General features: G+C 40.7%; 4 protein-coding genes across 4 annotated transcripts; 2 read left to right on the top strand and 2 right to left on the bottom strand.

The window, feature by feature from the left end:
* Positions 1 to 214: 214 nt before the first annotated feature.
* On the top strand, positions 215 to 5,564 carry LOC139299354 (protein naked cuticle homolog 2-like). The gene is made up of 9 exons (XM_070922252.1): positions 215 to 328; positions 434 to 460; positions 534 to 613; positions 3,307 to 3,361; positions 3,690 to 3,781; positions 4,148 to 4,243; positions 4,364 to 4,499; positions 4,583 to 4,723; positions 4,823 to 5,564. Exons 1-9 carry the CDS (start codon positions 304 to 306, stop codon positions 5,239 to 5,241), a joined length of 1,071 nt encoding a protein of 356 aa, XP_070778353.1. The 5' UTR covers positions 215 to 303; the 3' UTR covers positions 5,242 to 5,564.
* Positions 5,565 to 6,428: 864 nt separating this feature from the next.
* On the top strand, positions 6,429 to 9,378 carry lrrc14b (leucine rich repeat containing 14B). Its single transcript, XM_070921655.1, has 3 exons — positions 6,429 to 6,704; positions 7,066 to 7,694; positions 8,308 to 9,378. The coding sequence occupies exons 1-3, from the start codon at positions 6,429 to 6,431 to the stop codon at positions 8,984 to 8,986; spliced, it is 1,584 nt and encodes a 527-aa protein (XP_070777756.1). The 3' UTR covers positions 8,987 to 9,378.
* Positions 9,379 to 9,523: 145 nt separating this feature from the next.
* On the bottom strand, positions 9,524 to 11,372 carry uqcrb (ubiquinol-cytochrome c reductase binding protein). Its single transcript, XM_070921657.1, has 4 exons — positions 11,347 to 11,372; positions 10,489 to 10,557; positions 10,138 to 10,304; positions 9,524 to 9,727 (listed from the first exon to the last, which is right to left on the bottom strand). Exons 1-4 carry the CDS (start codon positions 11,363 to 11,365, stop codon positions 9,650 to 9,652), a joined length of 333 nt encoding a protein of 110 aa, XP_070777758.1. The 5' UTR covers positions 11,366 to 11,372; the 3' UTR covers positions 9,524 to 9,649.
* Positions 11,373 to 12,389: 1,017 nt separating this feature from the next.
* On the bottom strand, positions 12,390 to 14,458 carry mterf3 (mitochondrial transcription termination factor 3). Its single transcript, XM_070922204.1, has 7 exons — positions 14,098 to 14,458; positions 13,823 to 13,972; positions 13,463 to 13,652; positions 13,238 to 13,385; positions 13,003 to 13,074; positions 12,744 to 12,905; positions 12,390 to 12,636 (listed from the first exon to the last, which is right to left on the bottom strand). The coding sequence occupies exons 1-7, from the start codon at positions 14,456 to 14,458 to the stop codon at positions 12,442 to 12,444; spliced, it is 1,278 nt and encodes a 425-aa protein (XP_070778305.1). The 3' UTR covers positions 12,390 to 12,441.
* Positions 14,459 to 14,893: the final 435 nt, after the last annotated feature.

The following is a 14,893-nucleotide window of genomic DNA, read 5'->3' as shown; positions in this document are numbered from 1 at the left end:
TCACAACAAGACGCTGTCTCTAGTTGTTAACGTCGTGCGGTTGTAACACCAAGACGCCCAACCGAATTTAACCGAAGAAGGAAGTGCGCAGCAGAGAACCCTCTCGCTCTGCCTCTACACTCTTTGATGAACATCGCGGTCAAATTTTCAAGCTTCACCTCGTCGGTGAAATCCCCTGAGTGCGACTTTCTGCGATACTCTCCCGGAGCTCTTGTTGGAAAATGAGCGTCTCTTAGTCGCCAAGTGTATTTTTTCCCTCATGGACATTATGAACACGTCTTGACCACATGAACAGCCATTAGTATGGGCAAATTCCAGTCCAAACTCGGTGAGATATTTTATTACATCGAAAAGATTTTTTTTTCTTTTTTCTTTAAAGCTGGAATCGCTTCTGACTCGTATTATCTTCTCTTTTCTCTCATTATTTGGACAGCTTCGAAACGTAGACAAAGTCCTGAAGGTAAGACAGTCAACACAGAAACTGGACAAACAATACTTCCTACATGTGTTCACACTCTTCTTATGTTCTGCAGGTGGAAGTCTGGCTTCCAACGTGCTGAGCTGTCAAAGGGAGCTGGGGCGCATCCACATCCACAAAACCAAACTAACAGAGGTAGAACATTTGTTTTCATCATTTATTTTGCATACATAATTTAGTGATTGGCTATATTTATAATGAATAATTTATCATTTGGGCACCCACACCAGGTACCACACAAGATCCCTTGATACTTGTTTTGGTTTGCTTTAACACTGTAATGGTCTAGTATTGAATGAATATCAGGTAGACTTGAAGGTGGCACAGTGATGTATGGAAACTGACTACATGATAATCACAGCCAAAGGTTAGAGACTTTATTGATGGTATTGTTAATAATTTAGTTAACTTAGACTGTGCAGCTCTAGAGATGTACTGAACATCATAGAGGGTATTATATAGGACAGAAGATGTCATGTAGTACTTGCTATATTAATGAAATGACTGGACTTGACTTTAAATTGATAATAACAACACATACGTATTTTGGGACATATTTTTCCTCCAGAACATCCTCTTAAATGCATGAGAGCTGTACATTAAGTCTGTTCCCATACTGAAGAAAAGAAGCAGTAAGAACACACGCATTAGCAGCCTCCCCATACTGGTTTATTGCCGTGCCAGCAGCTTCACCTCAGTTAAGCCAGTTTTGGGATAAACAGTATTTGCTCACATCACGTCCAGGAGACATAAAAGGTGTTTGGAGGCAGTCGTATATTTATTCTTCCGCCCTTCCTCCTCCATCTCTCTATAAAGAGACGTCCAAGTCTGTGAAGTGCAACACAGCCACCTCGTCCGAACAGCAAGGTCTTTATACCCGACTGCACTGAAAAAAAAAGCCTCCACATCTGGTACTGCTTTCCTTCTCCAGCCAGACAGGCTGTGAGGAAAAAGATGTGGGGAGGGGTGTTTGATTGCGTAAATGGCATCACATGTAGACTGTTGGCATTAATGAAGCAGTCACGTTTGGGGCTCGTATACTGAAGAAGGAGAAATTGCCCTCTTCGTTACGTTTCAAGTAAAACAGTCACATACTCTCCTATTAACTCCAAACACTCTGATTTCATCTGCATAACCAGATTTTGTGGTGAAGGTAAATCACAGTTGTTTTATGTGCTTCCAGAGATCACAGGGCTGCTTGTAAGTAACAGTAAATTCACTCATCCATCTTTTAAAAGTGAAATTTGATGAACAACCAACATGCCAGTTTCACTCTTGAGATGCGATGTGAGTTATGTTTTGTTGTTTTGTGGTTTATAAAGTGTTAGCAGTTGAGGATATATTCGCACCACGCTGTACAGGAGTTCTGGAAAAGGTTTGGAAAAAGACGTCAACTCTGCCAAGTTGTTTAAAGGGCCGTGGTGGAGTTTTTGTGCTTGTTAACAGCAGATTATATTTTCCAGCCTAATGTGCTTTCATACTCCTTGACGCGACTACTGTCAGACATCTTATACTGTTTTCTGCCAGCTTTAGGTCTTACATGAACCCTCTCTTGTCCATAACTTTACATTTAAAGAGTTTTCCGCAGAGAGTTCCAAAGTAAAAAAAAAAAAAATGTGCCATTTACTTTTTATTATTGCTGACATAAATATGACCTTTTTTACGTAAAAGCAATGTTAAAACTTTGACAACACACAGATGCAGCTGCAGGTAAAAACTGAAGACACACAGACTCATTAACTGAATATTTACATTCTTCCATGTTAAATACCAGTGAGTCAGGCTCAGGTGTCGATAACATCTCTTTCTGAAGAAACACAAACCTGTTTACTTTGAGCGTGTGTGTGTGTGTGTGTGTGTGTGTGTGTGTTTGCGCGCAAGGGAGGCTGACTTACAGTGTAAGTTTTTATAAACACTGTAAATATTGTAACATCCCAGAGCAAACATCATGAGCAGGCTTTTAATCTCTTCACGCGTCAGCTTCATATTGTCTGACATAACTAACAACTAGGAGTGGTTTCTTCAAGAGTGCAGATCTCATCACAACTTGGGGGGGGGGGGGGGGGACATGGGATTTTCTTAAGAGTATTTTCTGGAGGGGAACATCAATAAAGTGATCACCAGCGTATATCAAATTATTCATTCTCTGAAAAGAGGCATAGAGGTATTTTAAACCCTTTTTGTAGAAGTAACAAAACATTCAGAGACTTTATCTTTGTTTGAACAAAATTACTTACAAGGCATCTGTCACAGGAGTAGCCTACGGTCCTAGCTGTCACCAGACTCACTGAAGACTCGCTGAAGAGATGGAATCTGGGAAATGTAGTCCAATAGCAAGTGAAGTTGTGTTTATGTGTGAATTATTTCAAAAGTGGAGTCGGCTTCTATTAAATATATATTTTCAATGACATCATTTATTTAGAAATAATTTATGTTTTTCAGAAGAAGTTCATTGTTGTGATAAAAGACTATTAATAATTATTCTGAGCTTTTGATTTTCCTGCAAGGCTGTTTCATAAATTATGTGTCTTTTTATGACCACTTTAAAAAATGACTTCTCAACAGTTACATGCTGTTAGACATAAAGTGGGGCTTGATTTCAATATGTTTGACCTTTTATATCTTTCCTCTTTCGCTCGCCACTTTGCTGCCTCACTTTCAAGAGTCAGTGACAGTTTTGTAGAAAGACACAAATACCACAGATGTGGAAGGGTTGTTCAGCGTTGCTCACACCTGGAGATCAATCCCCACACTCATGGGACATGAAAAGCACTTAATTGCTTCCTCTCTCCCTCTCTTCATTTACAACTCTGTCACTTTTTCCACAGAACTTGTATGTAGAATTGAGGGAAAACAAGTCTGACCGTAACTGCAACCTCAAAGGTGAGTAGAGACTTACATGCACTTTCTATGTATTATAAAGGGCTTAATTATTATTGTGTAGATTTTGTGCATTAAAACTATAATAGGCCGCCTCCCTTGCTTTCCCAGGGGAAAAGGAAATAGTGAAATGAAACACATCTGTTTTATATTTGTGTGGGAAAGCTTTGACCTTTGGACGTACAGCTTCCAGTTAGCTTTCAGGTTCCTCTCTGCTGTCAACCATTTATTGAAAACAAAAATTAATCAATATTTATTTAACAGAGTAATTAAAGTTACAGTCAAACTACTGAATAACGATATTCACCGTCCCACTCTGTGTGTTGTTTAGTGGTTCTGCCACCAAAGAAGACACCTGGTAGAGGCAACAGCATCCACTTCCAGGTCAATAAGCAGACAAAGAAGAGGAACAGCCATGCTGGTGTGAGTGTATCCCTCCATATCTCTGACTAATCAACTGTGGGTCGAACGTTTGCAAATCACGTTTGTAATTTCCAAACAACTTGAAGTACCAGATGAGTGGGATTCTAGTGTGTCTGGATAATTATAATACTGATTATTGAGAGTTGTGTTTGTGTTTTTTAAGTTCTGCTTTGCAAAATCACACATCTGAGACTAATCAACAATGTATTTTAAAACGACACATTGCGGTTTTACCAGTTTGGGTCAACCCATACACCACATGAACTACTGTAAACTTTAATTCTAGCTAATAAACTACAGAACTGCAGTTAAATGTTTATTACAGCAGTAATACGCTTGTTTTCCTGACAATATGTGCACATGCAGGTCACAGAGTGCAACATGGTGCTTGATGAGGACACTCAGCAGGAGTGGGTCTTCACACTGTACAACTTCGACAACAGTGGCAAGGTCACCAAAGAGGTAGGTTTCTTTCATGCACATTGTTTAAAAGTGTAAAGTACTGTTTGAAGTGGCTTGCTTTGTACACAGTGTGTATTTTATGTGTGTGTGTGTGTGTGTGTGTGTGTGTGTATTCTGCAGGACATGTCCAGTCTGATACACTCCATGTATGAGGTTCTAGAGGCATCAGTCAAGCAGCCTTACTGTGGCACCACACCCCTGAAGATAAAGCTAGTTGTAACTCCGTCAGCGAACCCAGAAAAGACCTCACAAACAGGTAAAAATTGTGGCTCTAGGAAACATACACATAATTTGTGGGACAAACATTTGATGATAACGTCCCTCTCTCATTGAGAACAGCAGCAGAGAAGGAGCAGAGTGCGTCTCAGGAGGCGGGAACCCCAGTAAGACTTTATTGCGTGGATGAAAACATAGAGCGCAGAAACCACTACTTGGATCTTGCTGGCATTGAAAACTATACCTCCATGTTTGACGATACAGGTATAGAAACTCTGCCAGTGTGTCATTTCATGAACTTCCTCTGGAAATACATACATTTAAATCATTAAATCATACATAATTTTCTTCCTTTTTTTCCAGAATCTCCCTCTCAGCCCAGACAGGATGCTCACTCTGCTCTTCAGCACCACCCTGTGGTGATCAGTGAGAACTGCATCCCCCCTGACCCTCCCAGAGGCCTCTCTATCCCTCATTCTCTGAAAAGCAAGGCCTTGTCGATGGGGAAAGACAGGAACGGAGGAGAAGGAAAGTCTTGCAGGTTGCAGCACCCTGCTTCATGCTGCCATCCCTCCCAGTCTCAACCTGCTGCACAACGTACTCACAGCAAGAGGCTTCGCTCCAGAGCACAAGATGCTGCCTCGCACCTTAGATCCACACCAGGAGGAGATAGGGAACTTTTGCCCTCCTGTGGGGCCCTGGCCTCTCCAGCCCAGAGACATGAGCACCATCACCACCATGAGCACCATCATCATCATCACCATCACTACCACCCTTCATAAATGTATTTTAAACACATGTGAGCCAGGTGAGAAGAGTGTTGGAGGTCAAATGCAACTCAGCAGGTCCTTGAATCACCTCATTACATTATAAGGCACTGTTATCTAATGCAAACAAACTTAAAAGATTACCTACTGTAGATCCAGGAAGGCCAGTTCGATGTTGCTACTTTTACAGCCATTTAGATCGCTGGTTCTTCTCAGGTTTACAAGATCGCCATTTAGGCTTTAAAATTATTTAAATGCACACTTTGTAGAGATACATGCCTGCATTTTAACCTAAAACATGAACACCACCATTGCATGTTCTCTTCTGTTTGAATATATTAAAATAATGTTGAAATAAACATACAGTATGTCTTTAATAGAAATGTGTTGTGTTTATTCTGACATGGTCACATATTTGCTTCCTAACCAAATATGTACCATTGAACAAATATTTAATTGGATAGGGATGGAAAAATCTAGTCCTATGTGCTTGAAATGACAATGAATCATTTCTCAGTTGATAGTTCATGTCATTACAATAACAGTCACACAAGTCCACTCTTTGTTTTCTAGACCAGATTCCCTGACACTGACAGAAACCTCAGTAGCCCATAATGCATTGCAACCATGTGACATGTAAATTCAGAGTGGCAAAAACCATTTACTGAGGCAGGTTTGGGCAAAAGTGGATGTACCAAAAAGTAAATGGCACTTTATCACAAACTACCTGCTCGAATGCGTTAAACATTGACGATGTTTCTGTAGTGCAGATTTGATTGTTCCTTTATTGCTGCTCTATTTCTGCTCTCACAACATTGTTTTCTTCGGTCCTTGCAACTCAACGCATTGTGAATAGTGACAAGTTCCCAGTGTCATTCAAATGTTGTTCCTACTTATCTCTCTAACGAAAGTTGCAAATAGACACTGTGGCCGACGAAGGACGTGAGACAGCTGTTTCTATTAATAACCTCTACCCTCTTACCTACCACGAGACCCCCGTGCCTTCCTCCTGCCTCACAACAGCAAGCCAGGTCCTAGACAAATGCACAACACCCAGACAGACAGCAACAGAGGAAATCAACAAAGCAGCAACCACAGAGGAAGCAAAACACACAGAGCTGTTTGACTGCAGCTCTCACCAACAACCAGGGAACTCACAGACCTGTTGGCACAAGAAAACACCAGGGACAAAACCTGGAAACATGAAGACACTGCGATTCCTTGCAGCTGAGGGCTTCGTTCAGAGTGGTCCGAGTGCTCTGGAGAACCTCAACTGTGTGTCTTTTAACCTCTACCCACTTCTTTTCAAGGCTTGCTACCTCCACGAGCAGGCTGATGTGTTGCATGCTTTGGTCCAGACATGGCCTCTTCCCGAGCTTAACCTGCACCGGATCCTGGGAAAGACAGTCGACTGTCAGATGGACCTCACCTCCCGCACCTGCCGGCTCTGTCTGGAGGCGATCCTAACTGGCTTAAAGGTCCTTAAATGGTTTTGAGTGTAATACAAGTATGCCTCATCATATTCATGCTAGACTTATGTTTTAGTTGCATTTTCCAGTGGTATGTTTTTCAGTTCTTATACTTGTGGCCTTACTGGCTCAAACACACCGGCTTTGGCTTGTTATTGGCTTACAATGATCACAAATTAGCTTCAGAATCAGAATCAGAATCAGAAATACTTTATTGATCCCCGGGGGGATAAAAATATACACATTAACAATATTTAAGTGAAAAATGAAAGTAAAAAATATATACAACAGCAATGTATATGTATGTCTATATATAATATTGACTAGATAATCACTTCTTCACATCATCATTTTCCCTTGTTTTCTAAAGGATTATGTGCTGTCTCCTCCAAGTACCTACACCAAGACCCTGCATCTGGTGGACCTGACTACCCTGAGGGATATCGAGCACCAAGCCTGCCCCTGCCAGTCCACTATGGGTCGATGGGCAAGGACCCAACTCTTGACCCAAATGTGCTATGAGACCATGGTGGCCATGCAAGCCAGTGACATTTCCCATCATGCCTTTGACACATCCATTGATATCCGTCTGAACGGCTTCGTCACAGGCCGCAACTATGAGCTGGTGGCTCAGGCCCTCCTCCTCCTCCGCTACTGTCCACTGAAGCTTCGCTTCGTTAGTTTTCGGGCTGATTCCCTCGCCCTCAAGCAGCTGTTCTATGTCCTTCGCCTAGCAGAACCTGAGTCCATTTCAAAGCTGGAGGTCGTCCACAATGTTCCCCTGGAGGCCACACACTTGGAGGTGCTACTGTCCAGGGTGGAATTCCCCAAACTGCAGTCTTTGGCCCTGCCGGCGGGGGCGTTGGATGTTCGGAGGTTGGGCTCTGAGGATGTGAACCTGCTGGCCACCATCGGCAACCTGCTGGCACAACTGAGCAACCTGACCGAGCTCTATGTTAGTTTCTCCACTCTAACTGGACACCTACGCAGACTGATTAGGTGAGTGAATGGATAGAGGGAGGCATGAATAAAGACAACATGGTGTCCTTGTTTTGTATGTGAGTGAGGTGATGGATGGCTCTGATGTCGGTCTTATGTGCACATAGCAGCATCAAGAGCTTTAATATAGCTCACTATTATCACCTTTAACCAGCGTCACAACACATTCCAGCTTTAAGGCTCTTTAACAATAGGAGGTATTTTGTTGTTAAAATTGCTGACATGCTGCCAGAGTGAGGACAGACAGCGGCAGGTTAGCCAGAAACTTTCACTGGTCAAATGGAAATAGAGCAGGAGTGCAAACTCCAAACAACAGAACTGTCAATCACAGTCTGGCATATAATCTAAACAATTGTTTTTATAAAGTACAGGTTGCAAAATAAAAACATAAACATGGAAATTAGTTTGGGGATTTAAGTATTTGCGTAATATTGAACTTACTTCCAAAAAGATGTACCTGTAACTTTTTAAAACATTTCTGGCACCAGTCCTACATGACAAATCCTACCTGAGGATGACACAAACCATAATATGCATCTGCCTGCTTTTTTCTGCATAAAACCTTTCAGCCCACACCAATGAATTTCCTTTTACCTCTCTTTTCTTTACCCAGTCCTCTCAACACTCCACTGCAGTGCTTGGAGTTGGCCAACTGCTGCCTGAACCGTCTGGACATGACGTACTTTTCCAACAGCCTCCACAGTGAGGCCCTGGTCCGCCTGGACATGAGCGGACATGACATCTTTGACTCTTTCCCCATGGCTTTCCACAAACTGCTCAGCCGTTGCTCAGCCACGTTGACCAGCCTGGCCCTTGAAGAATGTAACATAGAGGACGAGCACATGGACGCCTTCACTAATGCTCTTGCTAGCTGTCAAGTGCTGGAGGAGCTCAAAATCCTGGGAAACCCTCTGACCTCCGCAGCCCTGCGGAGGTTATTCTCCATGCTATCAGCAGGCTTTCCTAAGTTAAAGTACATCGAGGTACCAGTTCCCCGTGAGTGCTACTCTGAGCATGTCACTTATCCTCTTGATGATTCAGTCCTACTGCAGTACAACAGGGAGTTGTTTCAGGAGGTCAGGGACCAGCTGATGGGGATCCTGGAAGGAGCTGGTAGAGGGAGTGTGGAGGTGGGCACCCCGCTCATGGGGGCCTATGACCCAGACATTAATGAAACCAGCAACGAACTGGGAGTGTCTATACTAAAATCTTTTAACAGCGTCATCGGGACCTTTATAGGGACCATAACTGAAGTGGACAATAGGAGATCACATGTTCAGAAAGATGATTAATAGGGTTGCCTTTAGACGGATCAAATAAATTTAAGATCGATTGCTGAACATGAATCTAGACATTTGTATAAAGCAGACCTGAATTTTCAAACTTTACAGAAGCGTTCATGCTCATTCATTCTACACGACTTAAGGCCAACACTGTGAAAATAAATCTAGTAAACTAGATTTGTTTGACCGTGGATTAACATCATATACAAGACTTCCAACCCGGATGAGATATTATTTCAAAAGAGGATCATTATTTTATTTTCCAGTACTTCCTACAGTTTGTCAGCCAAACAGATGTGTGCAGTGTGCAGATAGATACTGTAGTGGTTATGGTAGAGACTTGAAGTGTGCCTGGGATATTTTCTTACCTGTGGTCTCTTGTACATGTTCTTATGTCTATATTCTGGTTTAAATGTTGTATATAACTGGATTTGTAGAGGTAACATTTGCAACATGGGACAGATCCAATTTAGAGTAAACAAATGTAACTGTTACATTTCGTCATACCAATAAATCAAATTTTTAAAAAAGTGCCACTTCCACATCTTCCAAAATGTACATTTCTTTAATGAGTACTGTCTTATATAGATCACATTTCATTTTAAATACTACACCAGGGGACAACCATGCACCGACCAAAGACAAGGATTAACAGCTTTGACCAGGAACCATCTATTTCTTCATCCACTCCTCTCTTTCTTTCCTCTCACGGACCACCTCATCCAGATACGGTGCCAGGTAATGGACATCCTAAAGAGAAAAGATAAGAAGAAAAATAGGAGGTTAACAAACCAGAATATATCATTATCACAACTCAAATCATTCTAGATTAACATTCTTGGTGACTTTAGCTAGGTGGAGGTAGGCATGTTCAATGATTTACCATTTACTAAGCCTTGAAATGTTTAACTTTCACATTGTGACAACAGTTTCATACATTACACTGAGAATTCACAATTTTTTTTCATCTGTCCGCAAAATGATTAAGTAGATAAATCAGTTGAAAGTAGGCATGCGATGTGAAAAGAAAATGCTACTGTAACTATACTATTTAAAACCACATACCGGTAGGTGGGCAAACAATGCAGTATAATATGCCTTTACAGTGAAGCCCACCTCCACCCTGAACAAAAAAAATTATTTAAATGAGTGTAATGTACCTCTTCATATTTTGTCCAATGGTCTTTAGGGAGGATCTGCTGCTTCATGGAGAGATCCAGGGCTCTCTTGACCCTGAACATCCTCTCGTTGTACTGCACCTCTGGAAGCCTCCTCAGGGCCTCTTTCACATCTGAATCCTCATAGATTGTGTCATCACGCATTAAACCTGACACAGAAAACATACAATGCTGAAGATGCTCAATGGAAAATCAATGATACAATAGCACATATTCATCCCAGGAGATTATATTTTCATGGGTGGTCTTGACATACAGTAGCTTCAAAACGAGTACCACTGTAAGGTTTTAAACTGTGAATATTTTCACCAGCACATTATTCTTTGGGCTTACCAAGCTTGTTGAAGCCACACATGTTGAAGTACCATTTGCGGATCCCAAGCAGGAGCCTGCCTGTCGCTACTGTGAACATGACATGAAAAGACACAGACGGACAGACATGATCAGTCAGGCAGCACAAACTTGATTTTAGGGAAGAATAGTCACCATCAGATGTGCGGACAAAGAAGTTCCATCAGTGATACAGTATTACAACTAATTTAGTTCAAATGTATTTATTTGTGGCCACTAACCTTTCATATTACCTACGTTTTGGGTAGTACAAACTTTTAACACTAAATTATGATACTCACCTGTGACTTTCAGGTTATTTTCTATGTTCAAACCACATTATCTGATAAAGACAACAGGCACTGGATGATATCTTGCCCTTTTGAGATCATTTAACATCTCCAAGTGCATTGGAATAACAGCTGAAATAACACAACAGCGACTGTAATAGTGAGAAGTTAACATTAGATGACATTTGAAGTTATGAATTTTAGTTATATGTTACAGCATAACACCAAACGATAGCTGGACGCAACAACAGCTGTTAGGCAAGACACTTTTAATAACTAAAGGGACAGCAGAGCGAGTGCCTAGTTGTTGTAACATATACATTTTACTGTGATTAGTGTCTAGCGCTAAGCTAACGTTAGCTAACCAGCACCCTTAGCATTGGTTAGCAAGAGGACACTAAAGGACACACACAAGTCAAATGCGCCAAAAGGCCTATTCAGCCGGACAAAATGGACATATCACGATATTATGTGTTACAGTATAACATGCGTCATGCTATATCAGTATAAAACGATCTTTTGCAAGTTAATTTAAAACTGGAAATGTCAGAAAGGAGCGATGATCATTTACCTGGTGTCCTCGTCGCCATTTTTACCACTAAGAACAACCGCGGTGCGTTATGGGTAAGGAGAATTCAGGTCAATGTGCAATTGCGCAACTTTACATTACGTGTTTACATCTTGTCGGAAATGGTAAAAATCTATACAAACAAAGTGACGTTTTTGATAACTCTAAAAGGTCAATCCGTTCGTAAACTAAATCAACATACATCATTAACTATATGTAAAAGAAGGAGCTATCTGCGTGATTTGATCAACACTGAGATTTCACATGCAGGGCAACCACAGTGGCAGTCCATCAAAAACTCAATGGTGGCATAAAGTATACAGATCCTTAAGTAAAAGTAGCAATACCAGAATGTAAATATACCCAATTACAAGTAAAAGTTCTGCATTCAAAATTTTACTTAAGTGTAAGTAATTGCAGCAAAATGAGCTGGTAAAAGTACTCATTAAGCAATGGACTGGCCCCTTTCAGTGTTAAGTTAATATATATACTATCAATTGACATGTAAGCAGTATTTTAAAGGCTTTTCAGCAACTGTATTGTGCAGTTAGAATCTATAGCATTACAATGCATTATACTGTATAAATTGATTTTATGTTTTGCATGTAATATCTAAATATGCTGAAACTATTGCTGTCAACAAATAAGTAAAAAGTACAATATTTCACTTTGAAATGTAGTGGAGCAGAAGTTCTAAGTAGTAGTGGAATGGAAATACTTTGAATTCATAAACAATGCTTGAGTAAATGTACTTTCACCACTGAACAAGTGAGACCTGATGCTTTTTACGTTGAAAATTACAATTCACTCATTACAGGTAGCTTTCAATACATGATGGATAATCATTTTACGCACAGCTGCTCAACTGAAGCAAATGTTTTACAGGCAATGTTTATCACATTTATGGTCTCTTTAGACAGACACGGTAAATAAGAGAGTAAATAAAATATTTCAGGCAGAAAAGCTGATATACATTGTGTAGTATTCATTTATTAAACATCATATTTACAGCAAACTATGTCTTTCAAACTCAGTTGATGCTCTACATGTTTAAAGACATTATTGTATCACTTATTTTTAATGTTCACTCATAAAGACTCAAAGTGTCTTTTGGAACAAATAAAAATCTTCCAATGTGGCTGAAGCCAACTCAGTGCAAAAAGTCTCATCGGGCAAAGACACCAGGCGGTCCAGGGAGATGTAGTTGGGCAGCGTTGGGTCATACTGAGCCTTTCCAAGGTACTCGAGGAACTGGTGGCGCTCTCTGATACGCAGGTACTTGGCATTGAGGACCTATATGGGAGGATATATCACATGCTCAAGTTATAAGTCTGAATATGGATAAAATATAAAGGGAATTTGTTCACATTAAGCCTAAATTGGTAAAAAAGCCAATCTACCTGTGGGAACTTGGCGACCAGGTGGTGGGGCACCTTCATGGTGTTGTGGAGGAAGTCAAATATTTGGGTTAGCTTCCTTTTATTGGCAGTCAGCACTTTTGGGATGGCAATAACCATGTGTTGGATCTCATTTTCCTTAAAGCCCAGCTCTAGTTTACACACCTGTGGAACACATTTACAAAAAGTACTTAAACACAGCATCTAAAGGATACTTAAACAATGTTTTATGATATATATGATGTCTTTTGTCATTCAGTACCTTCAAATTTTCTTTAACAGGCTCCAAACTGCCACACAGTAATCTGGGTAGACGAGCTACAATGTTACGTGTCTGAAGAGAGAAACAACACTAGCTATGATTTCTTTTTCTACCTACAAAGTCACAATTACAACACAGTGGGGTAATACACTGTACAAAGAGAATCATGAATTCTTGCTAAGATACAAACATGGGTCAGCTTCTCAATCATCATCCATCAGCTAAATATGCTTACATTAGAAGCACTGAGGTTGAGTTGCTGCTGATAGAACCCCAGTCTGTTGTCCAGCCTCTTCACACTGAAGTTAAGCAGATATGGAGCTCTGGACACCATGGATGCAACAGTCTCAGAACTGAACTTCTTTGACTTGAGATAGTTCACCCTTTGCAAAAAAACAAAAAGGAGAACATTATTAAGTCTCACAGCAGGTGCAACTGCAGAGAAGGAAAATTTACTGACCTGGCCTGAAGGTTTTCCAAACTCTCCGAGAGAATGAAGGGGTTGTGCGTGACGATGTAGCCAAAGCGAGAGTCCTCCACTCCAATCTCTTTGAGAAACAGCAGTCTTGGGGCCACATCTGTGTTGAAGTTGAGCCTCAGCAGCATGGAACCCACGTTGGGCCTTTGTTCAAGCTTCCACAGGTTTACTCCTGCAATGAGAGGATGAAGGATCGCAAATGTGTAGCCAACAAAAAAAAGAGACTTTGGGTTAAGTCACCCTTTGCCAATATCACAATAAACTTGAATATACTTCCAAACCACAAGAAAATATACTTAACATTGTTCTCAACAATATATTTAAAGTCTGTGGTTTAATTACCTAGCTGCACCAGTTTGCTGAGTGTCTCAGACTGGTCAACATAGTCTCTAAGAGAGGTGGAGGCTGGAGGCAAGGCGGAAGGAACAGATATACTGACAGCCTCTTCATCGTCGATCTCCTCCAATGCTGAAAATTCAGTGGCATCCAGATCTGGTACATGAAGAAAATAAAGACAAATTATTCAACTCCATCTTCAGATAAAAATAACATTTAAATCAAATTATAATGTTAAATGAAAAGGTTTTTAAGATCAACAACAGCAAACCAATATATACCTGATGGCATCTGGCTTTCAATCACTGGCACAGCATCTCTGATTGGCAGCAAGGGGCTCTTGTATGCTACAACATTAGCTCTTGACAATTCCTCAATATTCTTGTCTTCTTTTATAGCAGTTGCCAGATGTTCGGCAGTTAAGTCACTGTAACAGAACGTCTGTTGTTTCCACCACTGTCTTGCCTGAGTTGTTGAATGATTCCCCCTGACGACTGAGGATCCATTTAGGATTTTGGTGGGTAAGCTTGTAACTGTAGAGCAATGGCAAACTTGAATGGAATACCGCCAGGTACTAGCCACTGTCTTGGAGCGAAGAAGACTTCTGCATTGTAGACACAGCTGTGTACAAGATGAAGCCATGGTGATTCTGCAACACCAAAAAATGATACAAGGTTTGAGGGGTATGCCATTCAATATAGGAATTAATATTATTATCTCAAGCCAAGGGCAGTGCACTCTGTCTTATACCATTTTCTTAGAGCTTATTACCATCAAAACAAGACAAGTTACTTTACATACAGAGGTGGTTTTATGTGGATATATTGAGAGCACAGTATACAGTCTGAACTTAGTTATGACAATGCAAGGACATTATCATTATAATTGCCATAAAAATGTAATAAACGAGCAGTGAAGGACTTAGTGCTCTGACACATCCACATATTTGCCACTTGCTGTAAGACCATACTGTTTCTAACTATGTATTTTTGTTTTTAACTCAATGTGTATGTTCTTATTTTACGTATACTGTCTGTTTTACATTTCCTCGTGAGAGAAAAAAATGTTTTACTCATG

This window comes from Enoplosus armatus, chromosome 16 (genome assembly GCF_043641665.1).
Source record: "Enoplosus armatus isolate fEnoArm2 chromosome 16, fEnoArm2.hap1, whole genome shotgun sequence".
Taxonomy (NCBI): domain Eukaryota; kingdom Metazoa; phylum Chordata; class Actinopteri; order Centrarchiformes; family Enoplosidae; genus Enoplosus; species Enoplosus armatus.
Note: the sequence above shows the minus strand (reverse complement) of the source record. Positions and strands in the feature narration are given on the sequence as shown.